At 36.9% G+C, this 23,067-nt stretch overlaps 1 protein-coding gene across 5 annotated transcripts in view; it reads right to left on the reverse strand.

Annotated features, from left to right (window-relative positions):
- The window catches only part of LOC116588466 (laminin subunit alpha-2), a 640,912-nt gene that overhangs the window by 334,749 nt on the left and 283,096 nt on the right, over window positions 1-23,067 (reverse strand). For all 5 annotated transcript variants that reach the window (XM_032339558.1, XM_032339559.1, XM_032339557.1 and 2 more), the window contains exons 11-12: window positions 19,439-19,579; window positions 16,894-17,067 (exon numbers count right to left, since the gene is read on the reverse strand). In XM_032339558.1, coding sequence (XP_032195449.1) covers window positions 16,894-17,067; window positions 19,439-19,579 — 315 coding nt within the window. The remainder of the gene's footprint in view (window positions 1-16,893; window positions 17,068-19,438; window positions 19,580-23,067) is intronic.

Raw genomic sequence — 23,067 nt, forward strand, 5'->3', positions numbered from 1 at the left:
TACTGAGAGAAGTTTCTTACAGAAGTCGAAGCTTGGGCTGCATTTTGAAGGATGAATAGAAGTTAGTCACTCGGAAAAACAGGAGAAGTGGATTTCAGACAAAAATAAAAAATAAAAACCGTGAAATAGAAAAGTACAAGAGAGTATGGGATACGTATGGGCATTTTATTAGCCGGACCCCAGGTTTCCTCCTGAGCTACAAGTCGGGACTGGTCTTAGAGCTTTCACTTAATCCTTAAGGAAACAGGATTTTTTAAACAGGAAACTGAGGCAATCAAATTGGAGTTTCATAAAGATCTACCTCGATCAGGCATGTGAGTTAAGTATTAGATTGGGGAAGCTTGAGGTAGAATGAAGGTTCTATGGCTTTTTCTTTAATCTAGGTAGGAAATGATGTGGGCCGAGCAGCAACTGCTCAGTGTCTTGAATCATTTTAGTAGCTTTGCTCTGACACATCTCAGATTTTCTATGTCTGGGCTTATGTATCATCAGTGCATCTGGATATGGACAATAGCTCAGCTGAGAAACATTTGTTTCTTTTCAATTAATGTCATGTAGTCACCTTATTATACTTTATAGAGTTACTATGTCATTGTTAGGAGTCAGCTGATTGCATGATTCTCCCTTGGTGTTAGAATCATAAACTTAAATCTGCAGGAGGTTTGGTACCATGTTTCTCCAAATCCTAGGTTTCTTCAAGGGAAACTGCAGATGAGGTCAATAGAGACAGAGCTCCTAGCCCTGTCACTCCCCATAACCAGAACAAATTCTGCCAGCAACACCATTGCCATCAATACCATTGCCTATCCTACCACACCCAGCACTGTCCTGTCACCCACCTAAACCATTGTTCTTGTTTTTGCATGTTCTGATTAAGACTGTGTCTGAAAAACAGTTTCTGCTGCTAAGGTCCTATAACCTTTGCTCTCCCGAATTCACCAGTGAAGAATGGAGGCCCAGCGAAGGGAAGGGTCTGCCTGTGGTTATACTGTCTACTGGGCTAGCTGAGCTCTCATGGCAAAACTGTTAATCCATATTCAGGGAGAGCTGGAACCTCTTCTAGAATCTTAAAGTGTCCCCAACCCCCATGTTATATTCTGGTCCTGTCCAGTGTCCTTATTTCAAATATTAATGGCAGTACAGCTTAGATTTCCTATTAAAAAAGAAAACGGCTTCTAAGATTCACTTTTTCCTATGTGAGTGTGTATTGTTGTGTGTATTTTAAGTGTGTTTCTGTTTGTAATGAGATTGATAAATAGATTCAGATTTACATATTTTGTGGTGACAAAAGAAGGGGTTATTTTAAGGTTTCCTTGTGTAGGTTAAACTACTGAGCAAGAAAGCCAACATCTGAATTCAGACTAAGGCATGCTACATGATTCTTTTTTGTTGTTTTGTTTTAAGTGTTGGGAATGTTAAGTTCAGGAACCCTCTAGAGATGCTTAGAACATCATTAGTAGTTTCTCAAAGGAGTCATAAAAGAGTGGCCCTCAAAATTTTATGGGTCAAGAGTCACTTGGGGAGGTTATTAAAGCGTAGATTTCCACCCATCTCCCCCAGGTCTTCTGACTGAGTGAATCTGGAATGGGCGGGGGGGTCAATAATCCGTTTGCTATAAAGAGGTGATGTGATGTAGAGGGGCACTAGACTTGAGAGACTACTGTGGCCATAACTAGACCTCAGACAAGGCTAGCTTATTGGTGAGTCTGAACTTTCTAACCTGACATATCTGCTTTAAGTGAAAAGACGGCACTGCATGTAAGGCACATGCAATCAAAGCCGTTCCTGCTACGTCTTACGGGATCTACCTGACTCGGGTTTCTCCACAGGACAGCTTGCACCTGCCTTGGCCTCAACGTCTTTCACCCCGCACAGAGTTTCACGTGTTTGGCACAACCGAGGATGGTTTCTTGTTTCAAACACTCATTCCACCCGTCATCCTCCAAATATCTGCTAGAGAATGACATACAGTAAATTTGCTCCAATGTTTCCTGTGTAAAGTTTCGAAAGAGTTTGGGATCAAGAGCAGAATCATGATTGGATATTAACATAATCAAATTGTATCTCTCTCCTTGTTTTGAAAGTAAAAGCAAAATAAAGCATTTTGACTTTTATTCGAAATCATCACATCTTCATTTAAAACTATTTGATATAAGAAGAACAATACCCTGCTTATTTTTTTTCCTGTGATGATGAGTAAAAATAAGCTTAAAGCAGCAAATGGCTCCAGGGACCTTCAATGGCCTATAAAGCTTTTTGCTTGTCGGCTATTTCCAGTGCTATTTCATCATAAAGGACTTACTTCCCGAACACCGAGGCTGATGATCACTTCGTACCCAGCCCCAGATGAAAACTGGAGAAAAGACATTTACTCAAAGACCAGACTACCTCTTGATAAATTTGGACTAAAAGAGAGAGATCCTAATAGACAGTTACTTTCTAAATTAAAATACACTAAAAATTAAATAAATATGAAGAGATTCTTTCTACCCTTTCCCTTTCCTGCTCTCTTTCTTTCTTTTTTCTTTCATGTCTCCTTTCTTCTTTTTCCTTCCTTCTCTCCTTCCCTCCTATGTGTGTATAGCCTTTCTAAAATTTCAATAGAATACTGTCTGACTTCCAATTAGGTTCTTCTGGAGTTAAGGATAATCGCTAATACCGAGTGCTTCTTATTTATCACAAGGCACTGTCTTGAATAACTCTGTGAAGTGGGTATTACTATTTCTACTTTATACAAGGAGAAACAAATGGCACAGAAGAAAACAAGTCAACTACATTATGCTCACACAGATCCTTTCTCTGAGAATGAAAGCCAACACAACCCCCTATTCTTGTGTTAGTGCTGGGAATAAGCATAATTCCCAACCCCTATTTTAAACCATTCTCCAAACAAACTCCAAGAAAACCTGGTTCACAGGCTGTGATCCACCCAAGCTGGCTCGCTCATAGACTAACTAAATGCTCTTCAACAATTACTTCAGGACTCTGGTCTCACTCTCACTCATTTTTGACAAAGCCGAGGCTATGGTATCATAAACTCTGCCCAGTTGCCTTCTGTGAAAAAATCACGTTGAAATTACCCAACCTTTCCCTTAAAACCAGTGAATATCCTCCTCAGATGTTTACCCTCTAAGACACTACTAACACTCTGTCAAGGTGGCTGGTGTTCCCCTTACTGTAGTACCTTCATAAACTTAATTTTGTTTGGTCAACAGATTTTTGGGGGGGAAGTGGGCAGCTCACATCTGTCTAATACTTATGAGGACTGGAATATCGTATTTTGTTATAGATGCAATAACACTTTCTCCGCTAACTCTTTTCAAACCAAAATATCACTACAGCAGAAAAAGAAAATTCATATCAAGCTTCAATAACTGCTTAAAGAACTTTTGGCATTTATTGAAAATAAAAAATGAGAAATTAAACTATTTATACTTACATGATTCCTAAACCAACAATTTTTACAAAACTTGTCTACAAATAAAGGAGTCTGAGCGATTCTCCCAGCCCACATGAAATATAATCTGTGGAATTTAATAAGATTAAATTAATTAAAGATACATACTCCTAAATTTAAAATATATATATATGCTTGTGTGTATATTACAAGCATCTTCAATGAAAGAAAATATTTTTATTCCGAAATTTTACTCCATCAGGGGACCAACAAGAATAAGGAATTCAAACACTGAAAGCAGCAAACAAAAACGGGGGGGGGGGGGTGGCAGGGGGAGGAAGCAAAACCTGTTATCTCAAAATGATGAGGTAGCCAGGAAGTAGTTCTTCTTCTTAATAAGGGAAACGTCATTTGGTAAATATTTCAGGTGTGAACACTCAACATACAAGAGTTCCCATTTCTTTGGAAACAGCTGTAAATATATTCATCTGAGTAAAACAATCATCTGTGTCTAGTCATGCATGCTCTCTGCTCCTGCGGTTGTCACTGCTGTCGATCTCAAGTTGAAAGGTAATGGCCTCATGATTCAAGGAAACTGCTGAAGTGTGTACTCAGGCTTCAGTTGGAGAGATGGGTTCATTTATCATCATAATAAGCTATTACCATCGAGAGGTCACAACTCATTGAAGAGACAGTCAGTCTAATTGGCTCAATTCCATTAGCTTTTGACGTGCCTCAAGGAGATAAGCACTCTTTTGCAGGTAATTTTCAATCACCCAACAAACTACTTGTTTAATAATTCATCACATTTCAGATTGGGGTCTTATCACATAGCTCCTTTTTCCATGTGGCAAATGTCGGATTTCAACTAAATGGAATCAGAGACCTGGGTAATAGAAGAGCTTCCAACAAAGTAAAGTAAGACAGCACCTGCTTGACTCAACTTCTACTGCTGGAAGTGATGAGAAAACCTCAGGAATAAAAATGTGAACTTTATGCTTCTATGGTAGGCATTGCTGACAATAATGGAATTTCCTGAAAGTATCTGGAAAGATAAGTGTACTATTCCAACCCTTGTGATTAATTAAGCTTGTCAACCCATTTTTAGCTTGTAAGATTGGGACACTTAATACTTATTTAAATGATCACATTAAAGCAGTAATTTTTACAACAAAGTCTAGAATAGAGAAGCAATAGTTTATAACAGATCAAATTAAAAATAAAGGCTGTTCTACTTAAAATACCTTATTTTACATCTTTGATCATCTGTCCACAGAGGGCATAGACACTCTTTAGAGGCAAACTCCCCTCAATTCAAATGCTAGTTGTGACTCTAAACAGCTAACCTTATAATTGTAAATATATATTCTTGTTCTCCACTAGTTTTTGCACAAAAGGTGAGCATATATGTACTATTCTTCTTTCAGGCTAAATTACTTAACAATATATTTTGGATCATTCCATATTAGCCTATTTAGAATTTCTTTCCTTATTTAAAATTTTATCGCATTTGGTTACATGTATTTACTCAATAATACATGTAATTATTTAATTTGTCTCTCAATGAAAGACATTTTTATGGGCACCAAAAACATTTATGAATGAATGACTTTGCATATCTTATGTTTATATACACTTGTAGGATAAATTTCCAGAAGGGAAATATGCAAGCACATGTACATTTGTAACTCTGGCAAAGATTTTTTTTTTTTTTTTTTAGGTTTTATTTATTTATTTTTTTTAAATTTCCAGCATAACAGTATTCATTATTTTTGCACCACACCCTGTGCTCCATGCAATCCGTGCCCTCTATAATACCCACCACCTGGTACCCCAACCTCCCACCCCCCGTCCCTTCAAAACCCTCAGATTGTTTTTCAGAGTCCATAGTCTCTCATGGTTCACCTCCCCTTCCAATTTCCCCCAACTCCCTTCTCCACTCTAAGTCCCCATGTCCTCCATGCTATTTGTTATGCTCCACAAATAAGTGAAACCATATGATAATTGACTCTCTCTGCTTGACTTATTTCACTCAGCATAATCTCTTCCAGTCCCGTCCATGTTGCTACAAAAGTTGGGTATTCATCCTTTCTGATGGAGGCATAATACTCTATCCCCAGGGGTACAGGTCTGTGAATCACCAGGTTTACACACTTCACAGCACTCACCAAAGCACATACCCTCCCCAATGTCCTCTTGGATTGCATCTATGTATATCCTCACTACCAATATATAAGGATCTTTGCCCCCTTTTGTTTTAAAGACTTATTTATTTATTTGAGAGAGAGAGAGAGAGAGCATGAGCAGGAGGGACAGAGGGAGAAAGAGAGAAAGAGAATCTCAAGCAGACTCTGAGCTGCGAGCAGAACCTGAGTTAGGGCTCAGTCCCAGGACCCTGAAACCAGGACCTGAGCTGAAACCAAGAGTCAGACACTTAATCAACTGAGCCACCCAAGCGCCCCAGGATCTTTGTCTTTTTAAAGTCTCAGTAATTCTGTGCTATCCATTTTTTTTCCTCTTTCCTAAAATGGATGACAAATGATTTCCTGGTGTAGTTATCATACTTAGTCAGGTTAAACACTGTTTCATATCTTTCCATTTTCATGGAGTAATAATTGGCAAACATCACTCTATTACGTTTAAGTCATATAGCATATATTCCCTTTTCTATAAACTGTATCTGTTGCCCATTTTTCTGTTGGACTATTGGCCTTTCTCGTCAATTTCAATAACCTCTTTAGATATTAGATTAGCCTTCTGTCTCTGCAAATTATAAGAAGGAAATGTGGAATTTTAAAAAAAGAATTGGTATCTTATCAGTTGTATACTTTTGCTAGCGCTGCCATATGAACATAGGACACATGGAGTGTCCTAAATAACGGAAATTCATTATCTCACAGTTCTGGAGGATTTCAGTCCTAAGTCAAGGTGTTGGCAGGGTTGGTTCCTCCTGGGGCTGAGGGAGAAGCCTCTGTTTTATGTTTCCCTCCCTGGATTGTATCTGGCTGTCTTCATGCTCCCATAGACATTCTCCCTGTACGAGGGTCTGTCTCTAAATTTTCCCTTTTTATAAGGACACCAATATTATTGAATTGGGATCTATCTTAATGATCACCTTAATGATATTATAGCTGCAGGCTGTTGATTGTGTTTATCATGCTTATAAAATTTACTTCTCTAATCAGTTACTGATGGGCAGAAATTGCAAATTCCTTTACATACTAGGCCTTCAGTGAAGCAGGAATAGTGAGATACTTATCAAGTCATTTGCTTGGAATGACATGAAGTGATGATTTTTAGCTTTATTTTGGTACATTCAAGATAAAGTATAAAACATTCTGCAGGCTTCTCAAAAATCTAGTTAACTGATCAAATTTCTTCACAGCTGCAAACCCACTGCTTAATTCATATAATCTACTTATTTGCTAAAATTAACTCTCTGTGATTGTTCATTTTTATCTTTAATGGTATCTTGTCCCTTACCACCACTAGATGCTCTGTCAGACAGTAGGAAACAGGTGATAGAGTGTTCTTCAACAAACATCTTTAATTGATACAGACTATCTCTGATATAAATTCCTACAGTGCACAGTTATAGAAAGTCCTGAGGAAATTGGCACTTATTGAACAGCTTTTGGGTGCTAAGGGCATTTTAGAGGGCTTTGCCCAATTCTAAGGCTGGAACTCTCATTTTGTAGATAATGAAGGACTCAACTAAATTATGGAATGTGTCCAGATCATAAGACTAATAAGGTAGATATCTGGAATTTGAATCAGATCTGTGAAAGGCATAAGGACCAAAACACTAAAAATAACTGACCGTGACTTCTCCTTACTGAATTAATCCCCTTCAATCAATTCTCATGAAAAGGCAGAAAGAAAATAATGTAGGAGTTTGCTAGCCAATGATCAAGGAGTCAGCAGGATGGTCTTTTCCAAGGGCTGTGATGGAAGAACCTGTTCCAGGTTTTTGTCCTTGGTTTCTAGATGGCCATCCTTTCTGTGTCTTTATGACATCTTCTTCTTACCACGTATCTGTCTCTCATCCTTCCCTACCAACTTGAGCTCCTGTATCAAAACCAACAATTCATCAGTTCCTGTGCTTTTCCACTGAGCTCCACATAGAATACCCAGAAAGTGTTATTAATAAAAAGGGAGGAAAAAAATGTAGTTTTACATTAAGATTTGATTGAAACTCTTTCAAATTGGTGTTGATTTTGCTTTCTTTGGTTTTGAGAAGAGGAATGGAGGTTGAAGAAGGGAGAACACTTACATTCTTATTATAGCACAGTCTTTTCATAATTTCAATGAAAACTGTATATAAAGGGTACTTGAAATTCTATTTTAAGTCTGTGTGTCTTGTTATTATCAGTAACCACTGTGTTAAGCCCAGGGCTAAAGAGATGACTAGCCTGAGGTCCTGTGTTAGGCAGCAATCAGTGGAGAAAACATTATTTTATACTGTTTGGATACTCTTAATTTCATATCGTAGGAACATATTTCCCCCTGGCATCATATTCCTTTCACCAGAAGAACTTTCTACATTTCTTCTAACTATGTATAGTTGGTGAAAAAAAAGTAGTTAAGCCTTTATTTCTCTGAAAAGCTCTTTGTTTGCCTACATTTTCGAGAATATTTTGGCCTACTAAAGAATTCTGGATTGACTTTTTTTTTTTTTAAGATTTTATTTATTTATTTGACAGACAGAGATCACAAGTAGGCAGAGAGGCAGGCAGAGAGAGAGGAGGAAGCAGGCTCCCTGCTGAGCAGAGACCCGATGTGGGACTGGATCACAAGACCCTGAGATCATGACCTGAGCCGAAGGCAGCGGCTTAACCCACTGAGAGACCCAGGCGCCCCTGGATTGACTTTTTTGTATGTTGTTGTTTCTTTTCCCTCTGATACTTTAAAATATCTGTGTACTATATTCTAATTCACATCCTGGCTGACAAGAATCTTCTATTTTTCTTCTATTTTTCTTATCTTTGTTCTTCTATACATGTTGTACTTATTTTCCTTTGACTGCTTTTAAGATTTTCCGTCTTCCTCTTTTTTTTTTTTTCATTTAATTCAATTCATATATGCTTTGGCATGATTTCTTATCATTTTAAGGTCTGTTTTCATTGACTGATTTTCTTCCTGGTTATGGTTCAGCTGCTCTGGCTTGTTCACATGCTTGGTAATTTTTTATTTGATGCCAGACATGCTGAATTTTACACTGTTGGGTGTTGGATTTTGTTGTAATTAAGAAATATTGGACTTTGTTCTGGCATGCAGTTAATTTACTTGGGACAAGTTGATTTCTTTTAAGGTTTGCTTTCGAGATTTATTAGGGTGAATTTAGAGCAGTCTGTAATCCCCGGGCTAATTTAACCCTTCTACTAAGACAACAGTCTCTCAACACATTACCTGACGTCCTTCCCATTATGAAGATAGTCCATTTGAGGTGATGGGAAAATGAACTATTCCCACCTCTGTGTTAGCTCCAGGAATTGTTTCCGTTTGTTACTTATTGGTATTTCTTTCACCAGCCTTCAGGGATCTTCTCCCTTCCATCTCAATACTTAGCCAGGCTGGAGGTCTTGCTTATAGCTTTATAGCTGTCTCTCTCTGCGTCTCTCTCTGGATATCTGTTGGTTTGTTTGTCTCTCTCCCTCTCTCTACCCATATCCCTTTTCTCCAATATCCTGTTCCATGATTTCTAACCTCCTTAACCTCCAATCTCTACCTTTCAAATCCTGATAATTGGGTTTTCCCTCCATACACTTGGAACTGCACCCATGCAATAATCTGGGACAGTTGTAAGCTTTACTTCATTTGTTTCTCTTTTCTGAGAGACCACAGACCCCATACAATTTGTTGTCTAGTGTCTAAAAATTGTTGTTTCACACTTTTTCTTAAGTTTTCTTATTTAAGGCAGGTGGGTAAATTGAGATTCTACTATTTAGTTATTGTCAGAAGCAAAAAAGTCCAATGTATTATTTTTGATAAGCATTTTTAGAATGATTTTTGAAATTACAGACTTTGCTTCAATCAGAATTTATTTTTATGTATAATGTAGGGATGCAAATTTTTTTTCTTCTGTCTTTAGATAACCAATGCATGAATAGCACTTATTACATGCCCTATTGTATCATTATCACCTGCAAAGTCTGTTTTGTCAAAAATCAAGTATCCATGGGATAATTCTGGGCTTTTTTTCTCAGTTTTCTTTCTCTTTCTTTCTTTATTTCAGGTTTATTTATTTATTTGGGCAGGGGCTGGGCAAAAGCAAAGGGGAGGAAAAGTGTAGGGAGAAGGCAAGAAAGAGAGAGCCAGAGCCCCACTTAGGGCTTGATTCTACAACCCTGAGATCATGACCTGATACTTAACTGACTGAGTCATTTAGGCTCCCTTCTCAGTTCCATTTTATCTATTTTGCATTTTTTATCTTTTTTTCACACGAATTGCCTTTTGTCTTATTCTATCTTTTTAAAATAAGTCCTAAGTCTTTATATCAGAAAAGTTTTGATTAAAAATCCATCTCCAGTTTTTGTTTTAGAATTTTCTCGAATTATTCTTCTTCCTTTGCTTTTCCATATAAATTTTATCATTGGTACTTTTAATATTTTTTGCTATTATAAAGGACTGATTATAAAAGTATTTTGAACTTTTTTTGCTGATGTAAAGAAATACAATGGGCTTTCATAAATTAATTTTGTATACAGTTCCCCTTTTGATTCATTTATTAAATATTTTATCTTCTATATTTTATCTTTTGAGTTCACAAAACAGATAATCCTATAATCTACAAATGGTGGTTTTATTTCTTCCCTTCTAATCTCCATATATCTCTTATTTCCTATCTTGCTGCACCATCTAGGTCTTCCAGTACAATGTTAAAAAAAAGTGATCGTAGTGAAAATTGTTTCATGTTTGTGATCTTAAAGAAGTCTTACAGCATTTTATATTAAATATTTGCTATTTCTTTTTGTGTAGATACTCTTCATCAACTAAAGAAGTGCCTTTCCAATCTTTGCAATTTTTAAATTTTCTTTATTTTTATTTATTTAAAAAAATTTTTTTAAAAAGATTTTATTTATGACAGACAGAGATCACAAGTAGGCAGAGAGAGAGAGAGAGACGAGGAAGCAGGCTCCCCACCAAGCAGAGATCCCAATGTGGGGCTTGATCCCAGGACCCTGGGGATCATGACCTGAGCCGAAGGCAGAGGCTTTAACCTACTGAGTCACCCAGGCGCCCCTGCAATTTTTTAAAAAACCTCATGAATCATTTAATTTTGCCTATTTTTTTTCTGCATCTACTGAGATCAATCATTTTACTTTTCTCTCTCTTTAGTCAGCGAATATGGCCAATTACTTAAACTGATTTTCTGATATTTAACCAACCTGAACTCTTATGACAAAAGCAATGTGGTCAATTTTGTTTTGCCATTTTTATATATTACAAATTCAGACTGGTTATGCTTTGTTTAGGATCTATTTGCATGAGTGACTTTGGATAGGGATTTCTTTTTCATACCTCTCTTGAAGGTTTGATATCAAGCATAAAATTGCTCAAGGAGTAATCCCCATGATTCTGTACTCTAGAAAACTTATATAAGATTGATTCTTTTTTTTTTTTTTTAGGTTTGAATAGTGATTGAAATTACCCATAAACAAAATAAACCTGGTGGTCTCTTATTGGGAAGATTTCCTTGATTATTAATTCACTTGTTTTAATATTGATATGACTTCCAGGATTTTCCCCTTGAACCAGGTTTATTAATTTTTATTTTTCTAGAAATTTGCTTATTTTTATAAATAACTAAATTTATTGTGTGTAAAGTTTTCATGATTTTCTTTATTATTTTTATTTTATGAAGTAATTTTAGTTATGTCCATATTTACATTTCTAAAATCATTTATGTATATCTTTACCCACTTTTTTTCCCTATAAATTGTGCTAGAGCTTTGTAATTCTTCTAAAAACAACTTTTTGGGGGCTCCTGGGTGGCTCAGTGGGTTAAGCTGCTGCCTTTGGCTCAGGTCATGATCCCAGTGTCCTGGGATCGAGTCCCACAACAGGCTCCTTGTGCAGCAGGGAGCCTGCTTCTCTCTCTGCCTCTCCCTGCCACTTCACCTGCTTGTGCACTCTTTCTCTCTCTCTGACAAATAAATAAATAAAATCTTAAAAAAAAATAAAAAATAAAAATAAAAAAACAATTTTTTGGGTTTGTGGCCTCTCTATTGATATCTGTTTTCTATTTCATTAATTTGCATTTATATAAACTCATATCTTTATTGTTTCATTCCTTATGCTTCCCTTTGGATAAGCTGCTTAAACATTTCTATGCCAAAGCCAAACGCTTTACAAGTACTCATAAACATAAAAAAAAAACAAAACTAGTAGAAAAGGGCTTAACACATCTGGATTCCAGTCTTGAGTGTCATACTACTTGGGATATCTTGGCTTATCAGCTGATAACCTTGGTCATGTATCTTAAGATAGATGAAAGCATAAATGCACAAGTTGAATATTTTAGTTGACATCTTTTGTACAGAATCTATATAACCATTACCTCTCTTGACCTGGACTACTTTTGTTGGCAACCATATCCCAAAGTTAACTGAGGCTGATATTACTGTTAAGTAAACTCCTTGCTGTTAAACTGAATGCTTCCCTATCTGGTACATATTCAGTTGCTCAGTTGTAAACACTGATCTTTGTCCCCACTGCACTTTGTTATAAGGTGCTGCAAACAAAATAACCCATATGAATATTAAAATGCTCTTTTATGCCAAAATTAATCAGGAAAAATATCAAGATACTGTTATGATAAGGTTAGGTAAGTTTGTGAGACCTTGAGTCCTTGTAGGTGGCATAATTTTGCATAGCAGACTTTACCATAGCTAAGGGCAACAAGTGAGTTCTCGGCTTTTTTTTTTTTTTTTTTTGAAGATTTTATTTATTTATTTGACAGACGGAGATCACAAGTAGGCAGAGAGGCAGGCAGAGAGAGAGGGAAGCAGGTTCCCAGCTGAGCAGACAGCCCAATGCGGGGCTTGATCCCAGGATCCTGGGATCATGACCTAAGCCCAAGGCAGAAGCTTAACACACTGAGCCACCCAGGTGCCCCTTTTTTTTAATAAATATATTTCTTTATATACCCCTAACACTTCATTTGGTTAGTTCTAGGCAGCAAATCTTCTTGACACTTCTCTACTGCCAAATCATTCTTAATGAGATCTGATTTATGAAATAAAAATTCAATCATAGTTGATTTGTCCTATTTACCTTTTTGGCCATGCCATTCTCCACCTACACAGTATCTTCTCAATTAATCCATTTAATCCAAGGCTTGAACTGGAGGAAGTTAAGGATGGGAGATCGGATTTGACCTTTACTTTTGAATAATTGTAAGTCACAAATACACATTCTGCTGTTGAGAGGAGAGGAGATCATGCTTATCAGTTTCTAATTTTTTTCATCATGCTTGAAGTCATTTCTCAACCCGACATAAATCCTAAGTCAAGAGTCATTTCTGAACAAACTAATCAAAACTACTTCCGTTGTTGTTGTTAAGCACAGAGCATCAATCACAAAGTATTTGTTGAGCTCCTTTTATGTGCCAAGAAGACCCACCCTGTCCTGTGAATCTCAAGCATCAATCTCCTTCAAATCCACAGCTTCAATTTGAGATCTGAGCGACAGAACTGAAAGTCAAGCAAGCACAACAGAGAAGCACCAGAGATTACTTTTAGAAGCCAGATGCTATTTTGTCAGCAGGCTCATAATGTGCATCTTAAGCTAGGCTTTAGGTACTCTTGGCAACGACATGAAACCATTTACAAGCTTCCCTAAGCTAGAAACAGAAAAAGGCGACGTAATGTTGTAGAAAATAAACATTGTTCTGTAAAGAACAAATCACATAAGATTAATTTAATAATGCTCCGAGACAGGACTGTAAACCTTAATGGTAATGTGGGAACAGTAGACAGGCCAAGCCAGATTCTCAGGGAATTTTACAGATGTGAAGAGAATTGTTTTTGGAAGCTGCATTAACTATTTCAGACCACTAGGGTAACCTTAAGTAAATGACTATTTCGATGTTCCAATAGCACTTAGTTTACTAAAGCAGTAAATTATTCCAACTCCGAAATACACAAACTGTTTCTGAATAGTTGCTATAGCCTGTAGCAAATCAGCAGGATGCCGTTCTCTAGTTCCTTCCATTCCTGCCTAGTCCCAAGCTTAAACCGATGCCCTACAACCAGGCATTAACTCTTGCCAAGCATTTTGAAAATGAAATGCTGCATAGTATACAACCCTGTGGGTGCCTGACTAAATCCTCTTTGACTCTCTTGAGTGAGGGGTGAGGGGGAATTAACACTGGATTGTGCCAATTGTGCTAAATAATGACCCACATGTGAGGAGAAAAAAAAAAAAAAAACCCAACATTTTCAAGATTGCTGTTGAGGAATTAATTCATAACTGAGATAGTGGAAATATTTAGATTGGCAGTATAAAAGTGTGCTGTGTTCTTCCAGGCCTCATGGACTATCCCTCCACATATTGACATCCAGTTCTGTGTGCCTCATGATCCCAGAAAGAGTCTGCAGCCAGTAAAAATGTTTCTTAGGATAAGAAATCTTCCTTCGCTAAATTGGCAAGTGTGCTTGAGTTTTATCACAATTGGGCTGGACCTCTATGTCAGCAAAGTGTATCCCATGTGGGAGCAGTTCCATTATTTGGAGTTAGGTTTCTAAAAAAAGGAAGGATGCCATGTGGCAACTTCATTATACTAGAATATAGCAGCCCATCTCCCTTCTGTTTTAAGTAGCCTTATAACTAAGTGATTTGGAAAATGTTTGAAAATTGGTTATACAAATATTTAGCAAAGCTAATAGCATCCCATAAATATTTTTTGACTTAGGAATTAACACTAAAAAAGCGGAGGAGGGATGATATACCCACAGCCTCCTGGTCATGGATGTAAATGAAATTCAGTATCAAAGCAGATGCACCAGTTTCTTGATATACTATTTCTGTCAGATTCTGGCAATGGCTCTGATTTGAACAGCAATTACTGGTAAAGAATTTAGCTTCAACTGTTTAGGAAAGTGGCTTTATTGAATTTATAAACAAGGCCCTACAATTTTCCATTTCCTTAGCAAGATATTAAATCAACCACACTAAGCATGTCATCATGACTATAATTTACGTGATGTGACATGGCAGTTAAGATGCACTGAGGTAATTTGTGAGAGCTTGCAGTATTATTGTAGTATCAAAAATTTATATGGTTCAGTTATTAAGGCAAATTGTTTCATTCATACTGAAATATCTGACAGTAAACCACCAAGGGCTTCCACATTACATTAAAAAATGTCTTCCATATTCAAACAATTTGCACACCCTGTTACCATTATTTTGTTCACTGAGTGGAAGTCGAAGCACAGGCAAATACAGTTTTTTGATGTGGAAATGATCTGTGGGGGAATTGGAAGTGCTTCATTGTGGGTGGTTCTAAGAAATAGTTCAGCCAGGATAAAGGAAGTTATCTTTGGGCACCAACAACTAGGAACAGGATGTCCAAATTCTTTGCTCTGGTGCTATTTAGTATCCGATTTGCTTGCTCTCCTTATGTCAGTTTGATTTTCAGCCAACAGAAAGAAAAAGCATAAGACCGAATAAAAAATATGGAAAAAGCCATAAAGAATGTTCTATTATAAGCTGTTCTTAAATAAATTTCACCACTGTAAGAAAAAATAAGACCTTTGAAACACTTCCAATTTTGACCCAAGGCTCTTCTCTGAACTCCTCAAAACAGGGGCAAAATATTTAACAGTTTGTATATTTATCTTTTTTTTTCTAGCAATTTTAAGCTGTTTTATGTTATTTTATTCTTGTTAGGAATACAGGAGTTTCAAAAATAGAACAGGATAGAATGAGTTCTCATTGTAAAAGGCCTTACAAATACAAGTTTAATTGGATTTTTATTACAGCTGTAGAATTTTATGCCATATACACTGTCTCTTTTAAAGTACATATTCATTGAAAAACATGTTTTATTCATTAACACATTTTTCATAATAGCATTTAGAAGTCTGCTAAAAATAAGAAGCTGGCCACTAGTTAAATTCTTTTTTTTAATCAGCTAAAACCACCAGTTCCCATTCACTGAATATGTGAACTACTAAGTTTTTCTTTCTCGATACTCATACTCTGTGCAAGAGAACCACTAACAATAAATATATTTTGCTTGTTTTGTCAATGAAGATTTCATCAAAAACATCACTGTATTCTTATAGGTGAAACTCAGAGGCTTACATAGCATCAAGTTGCTAAGGGAGTTTTCTGTCACCGTTACAATTTCTGGTGTGAGTAGGTAATTTAACTATCAGCTGATAAGGTACTAACTTTTGCAGAACAAGCAGACCATTCAGAATTACTATACCAAATATGGTTTCTGACAAACTCTTAGGCAAAATAAAATAATATGATAAAAGCAAAGGCCTCTACCTAGGTAGAGTTCGTCCACAAAAGAAAAAAAAAAAACCATAAAAACAAAAACGACCTGCATTTCTGAGGCTGCTGCATTTGTTTATCTGTGTATATTTTAACGTATGTCTCAGTGGGCTTTAAAAACAAAGATGCTTTCAATCTGGCACTTCTTTTAGCGTAGTTTTCTTTTTGAGCTCCAGAAAATATGTTGTTTGCATAAGCATCATGGCCAGTATTAAGTTAGTTATCTAATAAATTTAATTTCCAATTAACATTCATACAAGGTAGAAAAATTAGCTGTCTTGAATGTCAGCTTTGAAATAAAATAGAAACAGAGGAGGAAAACTTCAGTAAGTATCCTACCATGGACAACTCTAGAAAAAACAGCTATTTCAAGTAAACACAACACAGTTCCTTCCAATATTCATCATTTGTTTCACAAAAGCATCGTCAAGCTTTTGCAAAAATATCCTAGAGTCTTCCTCAGTATATTCAGTCATTCAAAAAGCATAAAAATGACTTAGACACTACCTCCCCCCACTGTCCCCCTAAAAAAGTTAGCATAGAACACCAACTGTGTAAAGTTGTATATTAAAGATGCTATAGACCATTCACTTTTGGTATACATACTTCCCCCAGCGGGCCTGGGGGAAACATCCAACTTCAACCGATTTAGTTGCTTCTGGCTGCCTGATGCACCATGAATTTGTTGCGACCTTTATTTAAAAAAATACTTCAGGAACACCTGGGTGGCTCAGTTGGTTAAGCTGCTGCCTTCGGCTCAGGTTATGATCCCAGAGTCCTGGGATCAAGTTCTGCATCAGGCTCCTAGCTTGGAGAGGAGCCTGCTTCTCTCCTTGCCTCTGCCTGCCACTCTGCCTACTCTCTCTCTCACTGACAAATAAATGAATAAATAAAATCTTAAAAAAAAATTAAAAAATAATAAAACCCATTCTCTGTATTGATTGGCTAAAACAAAGCAGCAAGAAGCTGGCACCGCACGGACTTACTTTGTTTCCCAGGTACGGAGCTGGTGCACTCCAGTAGTGACCCTGCGGCAAGGCACGGTGGGCTTCCTCACTGCGGATGCTGATCTGCTGAGGCGGGTCTAAGTCATCCTGCTGGGGAGCCACTTGAACATGGCCAGAGATGTCTGTCAGGTACCAGCCACGCATGTCTTGTATCTTTAAGAAAACACACGATCATCTTACTTAAGAAAAACAAAACCAAAAACCACGTCCACTTTTTTCTCTTTCCTATTCTGTATAGCGTCCAATCTTTGGAACTTAAAACAACAACACAACAACAACAAGAACAAAAAAACTATTCAAGTTTACAAAAATAGGAGAGCTGTGGAAAATGTGAAACTTATCATATGTACTCATCATAGAGTCTCATTGTGTTCTTGTTGATTCTAGGACTTTGGATAGTACTATGTAACCATGGGCTTTTATTGATCCAATGCTTTTTAAGAAGTTATGGCTCCAAATACTTCTTTTTTAAAAATGGAAATGTGTTCAAAGTTACACAGGGATTATACTGTTATATAAATTATCAGATAGCTGGGCTCTAAACTGCATATTTTTCATTCCACTAATAATTTCCTATTGCTTATGAGAAAAATAATTACAAAAGGTTTTACATATGTATTTGTAAAACATAGGAAGAAAAGAGATAAAATATGCAAGTGCCTGAAAGGTAGCTTTGCATTGTTTTTTATCCCCTTTCATTTAATTAAATTTCAGTTTTGAGGCTTAAGGACATTTGAATCCACTAGCCTGTTGCTATGGCCACAGCTCACAATACTATACCTCATCCTTCCCATGGGGTTTGAAGTGCTGTAGGAATTCATAGCCTAGATCTTTGGCCCAGAAAAGGAAGGAGCCTTAAAGGAAAAATTAGGAACACATGATGATTTGCTCTTCCATCTTTACATTCCGGCCGAGGGAGAGCATACAGCTACAATTCTAATTTAGACTGCCCTACCTAGTTGGGACAAAACATAAGATATGGGGTGCCTGGGTGGCTCAGTGGGTTAAGCCTCTGCCTTCAGTTCAGGTCATGATCTCAGGGTCCTGGGATGGAGCCCCGCATCGGGCTCTCTGCTTGGCAGGGAGCCTGCTTCCTCCTCTCTCTCTGCCTGCCTCTCTGCCTTCTTGTGATTTCTCTCTCTCTGTCAAATAAATAAATAAAATCTTAAAAAAAAAAAAAAATACAGAGGTTTGTGGCTACCAGGGTCCCACTTAGATATGTGTGAGTGGCTTGGTGTTGTAGGTGATGGGGAGCAGAATAGTGATGATGAGAATATGTGGATAACATATTTTTAAATTTTTTTTTCAGGTAGAGGTCATTTGATTCTCCATCTCTCAAAATTGTGGAACAGCTGGGACTAGACCTTAAGAAATGTGTTACTTCCTTCTCTTCTCTTCCCAACATCATCCTTCAGGGATTCTAAGCACAGTGAGATTCAGAGGAAGGTCTTTCCAGAAGGCTTACTGAAACACAAATATCATTTGGACCTAACTGCTAAGAAACAAGGCTAAATGTCAGTTCTGCTCTTCTGCTGGCCATGAAAGTTTGATGTTAATGGAACAGTCTAGAGCGTGGGGTGAAACTTTACAAACAGGAGGGGAAGTGGGCTAGATGCCTAATTGCTATCGGTTCTATGCAATCTGCTCTGAAAGCAAATACATTTAATAGTGTACAGATTCCGATTTAGACATGAGAGGACAATCAGAAATCACTCATGGTATTTTAGACTTGACATAAAAGCAATACAGGCATAAAAGAATACTGTAGCTATGTTAAGTATTCCTTATCTGATTAAAGTTGAAGGGGTGTTTAGAAGGTAGTTTACTGCAAATGTGATATTTGTAAAGTACAACCGTGGTCCTATCACTCCCCTGATAAAATATCCCAGTATATTCTTATACTTCTCCAAGTATAAGAATCTAACTTAGCATTCGCAACCCTAGCGGTAGAGTTTCTCATTCTCCTCTAGGCTTCTCTTTCTCCAGCTTGCATCTGGCTACTCTGTAGTCTTAAGAGCTGCCATTCCGGCTATTTGAAATTCCCTGAGGGTCCCATTTTCCTCTCGCACATCCTCTATCAGGACACAAACCACAGTCTGTGCAGAGTTGAAAAGGCAATGGGGAGCAATCCTTCTTAATTTGTATACCAAAAACATTGGTGAATGGAATACATAATTCTGCAAAGCCTATCTGATGCTTTCTCAATTGAATCCTATGCCCTTGGGGTTATAATCACATTAATCCCATTACTGCTTCTCAAAGTAATCATGGACACTGAAAAGACGAATATTTACTATTTCTAAGAGGTTCCAGGCTCCACGTGGCTACAAACAAAACCTTTAAGTCTTTGATCAAAGATACACAAATAGCATTTGAAAGAAAATTCAATACCTTCTTCATGATAATGGTAAGTAGAAACTTACTACCAGAAAACCATTTTTTAAAAAAATTTCTTACAAAAGAACAATAGCAAGGAGGTTCTATTCTACTGAGCAGCATACAGAATGAAAAGGCTATTGCTTACATGGCCGTAGGTCCAGTACGAGCTCTGACATCTGTCTGAAATCCCGGAACAGAAACACTCATCACAACCTTTATGATTATCCTCTTGCAAATTGAAGAAGCCGGCTTTACAGCGACTGCAGTCCCCACCTTCAACATTCTCCTACAAATAAAAACAGAGATACCCTTCAAGATAAAGAACCATCTATATTTAGTTCCATGAAAGGAAATTATAAACTGGATATTCTTCATTTTACCCTTCAACCATATTTAAAAGATAGGATTTTTTTTCTTAATCTGCTCAAAATCTCCTTGTTAAGCTATCTCCTTTCTAGCCACACTGACACGAAAGGATATTGGATACTGATCTACTGTCGTAAAAGCTACAATTTGATCTTCATGTATATCAAGAGTGTGGTGTAAACGCCATGATAAATACAGCAGTGAGTTTCACTGACTAAAATGGGCACAGGCTGCTTCACAACCTCTGTTGTTGAACCACTTCCTCTTTGAACACATGCTATATGATAAAATTAGAGAATTAAACTAATGGATGTGCAACAGCATGTTGATAATATACAGAGGACAAAATACTGTCCATATTACATATTAAAAAAACATACACTTGGGGCAACCATGAGAACCTGACAGGGAGAGAAACTGGAGTAAACGGCCATAGATTTCCTTGATGCAACCAAGCAGGAAAAAAGGAAAGGTTTTCTTGGTTAATTTTCACAGTGTTTCTTTAATACATTGGTGTCGCCAGTTAATCATATAGTAATAATATGGGAAATATAAATCTCATGCGGTGACTGCTCTCCAGATTGGTATCATTAATCCTAGTCCCAACATACTGAAAAATCATTTGTTTATAGATGGGCCTATACTGTGGACTCAGGCCAGGGAAAGCTGATTATCTAACGAAAAACTGGGAAGGCTGTAGTTTCTCAATTTAAAGAACAGTGAATCTTAACTAGTAACTTCTAAATGAAGACTCCTTGCTTTGTAGGAAGAGATTCTCAGTATTCCCTACACCTGGATTTGCTCCACATTTTTTCTCTTCCTTGAGTTCTTTCATTACCTTAATTCTGAAACTTTCCTTCTCCTTAGAGAACTTCTCTCTCAGCTATGCTCCATAGTCCTTTGTACATTGCTCTATTATAACCACCCAAAAAACCCACATAGCTGTATCTTCTGAGCTTGTTCTCTCTAGGTATATCCTAGTTATACCCCATAATCTATTCAGAGGTAGAAGCCTTGCCTTACTTACTGTTACACTACCAGAAAATGCTGAAGTTCCTGTTATAACACTGAGCACTAGATACACAATATTTTACTAAATTTAAATAAATTTCTTGGTGGTTGTGTTTTTCATCCACAGCAAAGAGCTATGCACATAGTAGATGTTTAATATAATTATTTGTTTTAGTAAACCAAGATTGGGCAGAGGATAGAGGGTTGATAAGATCTGAGAACATAGGAAAAAAAAATAGGAGAAAGAACAAGAGTGTGAAAAAATTAAAAAATTTGTAAGAATAACTAAAGAGGTTTCTGCTTATATCTGAGAGAATAATTTATTTGAAATTAACTTTTTGACTCTTAATTTCTATGACCTACTTAAGAGACCACAGTCACTTCTATATTGTTGGGAACCTAAACAAAGGGCTGTCTCCTGGCCCATTTCAAATGTCAATTTTTAGCAACTTGATAAATACACAAATTGAATTATTGCCACAGACATTCTTGCTAATTTTTATTTCTAAACTAGATTTCAGATATTTTCATATGATAAATGTCAGCAAAACTAATCAAACTAATTTCAGACCTATGGTGCAAATAATTCCCCAAAGCTCTGAAGTTGGGAGTCCTCAGAAGGGTATATAGACAGGAAAGATGAAACATCTCTCTAAGTGTAATTTAGCTTATCCCACTGAGGACACACTATAGCTGTTCTGTAGACTGTGCTCTTACGCACTTGGTCTAATCTACTTTTCATTTACTCTAATTTTGAACCTGTAATACTACTTTTCTGAGATTCAGACTGAGTTCAACAATTTGAAATTTTTAGACATTACATTTTCCTTATCTCTGTTTTTGCCTGGTAATATAACCTTGAAAAAATAGGATTAAATAATTTCAATATTCAATTAATTAATAACCTGAAGCAACGCAATAGAGTAGGAATTCTAGGGACTCTAAAGATGCACAAGTCAAGGTCTCTGTCTTTAAAAGTCAACATCTAGAGCCAGGTAAAATGATACATTTACAATCCACTATAATGCTTGGTGGAATAGGATTGTGCCTCTGAGAAATCAATTATATTATGGGAACACAGAGGAGGAAGGACTAATTGTGCTACAAAGACTTAAGGAGGCTTTGTGACAGGAGTGGCATCGTTTGCCCTTTTGTAATTTTGAAGAACGGTTTAAAAATTCAATCTGTTGGAGGAGATAAAATGAGAGACCCATGGTTAGCAAAGAGATTGGAAACAAGAACTAATTCAAAGGGTAGATGATTCATTCATCATTTATTTTTTCAAAACAGACACACTTTTGAACTGAATAGTTCTTGTGTGCTAGGGTCTGCACTTGGTCCTTGGCTTCCAGTGTCTTTGCCCTCACATAATGAACTTTCAAGGCTACTCTGAGATATTGATCTTTTCTCTCAGGAATTGGTAAATCATTATAGGTCATTCAGCAGGAGGTAAATCAAATGAACTATACTTGATGCACCTAAGTTGGTGGGAAGAGGTAAAATGTCTAAGAAAGACAAGACGCTGGTACTCTTTCATCACCATATGGTGCAGTGAAGTGTTAATTCAACAGGCCTGGAGTGCTCAAACCCTGCATATTCTAAACTGAAAAGACCATTGCTTGACTAGCTCCTGGGAGATAACCTATAAGCCCTTGGAATATTCTGCTTGATAAAAGGGTCTTTGTATACCTGGGGTCAGGGGTCACATCAGACAGTTTATGCTAATAATCCCATTTATGGTAAAAGTCTAGTTTTGTTTCCCCATGACATTGCACCACATTTATCAGCTTACAATACCATTTATGGTGAATACATAGTTTTGTCTACCTGGGGCCCTGAGTCACAATGTATCAGTTTGATCTCAGGGGGAACAGGTGACTGGGTCAGTCATATAAGAGCTTCATACCTCAATGACTGACCTCCCAATAAAAATCCAGAATAGCAAGACTTGGATGAGTTTCCTTGGTTGGAATAACCAATAATGTATTGCCATACATGACAACCAATAATGTATTGTCATACATTGTTTCTGGGAGAAATAAATACTTTCCGTATGATTCCGTTGAGAGAAGATAACTGGAAGTCTGCATTTGGTTTCTTCTAGACTCTTTCCTATGCACCTCTGTCTTTGCTGATTTTAATCTATATATTTTTTGCTGTAATAAACCATTAGGGTGAGTACAGAAACTTTTCAGAATTCTCCAAGTCCTTCTAGTGAATCACTGATAATGAGTGTGGTCTTGGGGGCCCCCAACACACTATAGTAAAGATTATAGGATGTTTATACCTAGAAAAACAGGCTACCCAAAGTGATAGTTTTACTTTGTTGTGACAAATCTTCAAACCAAAACATTTTAGAACTCTTTATAGGTCTTCAATCTAATCCTATTTTACACC

Source organism: Mustela erminea, chromosome 4, assembly GCF_009829155.1.
Source record: "Mustela erminea isolate mMusErm1 chromosome 4, mMusErm1.Pri, whole genome shotgun sequence".
Lineage (NCBI taxonomy): Eukaryota > Metazoa > Chordata > Mammalia > Carnivora > Mustelidae > Mustela > Mustela erminea.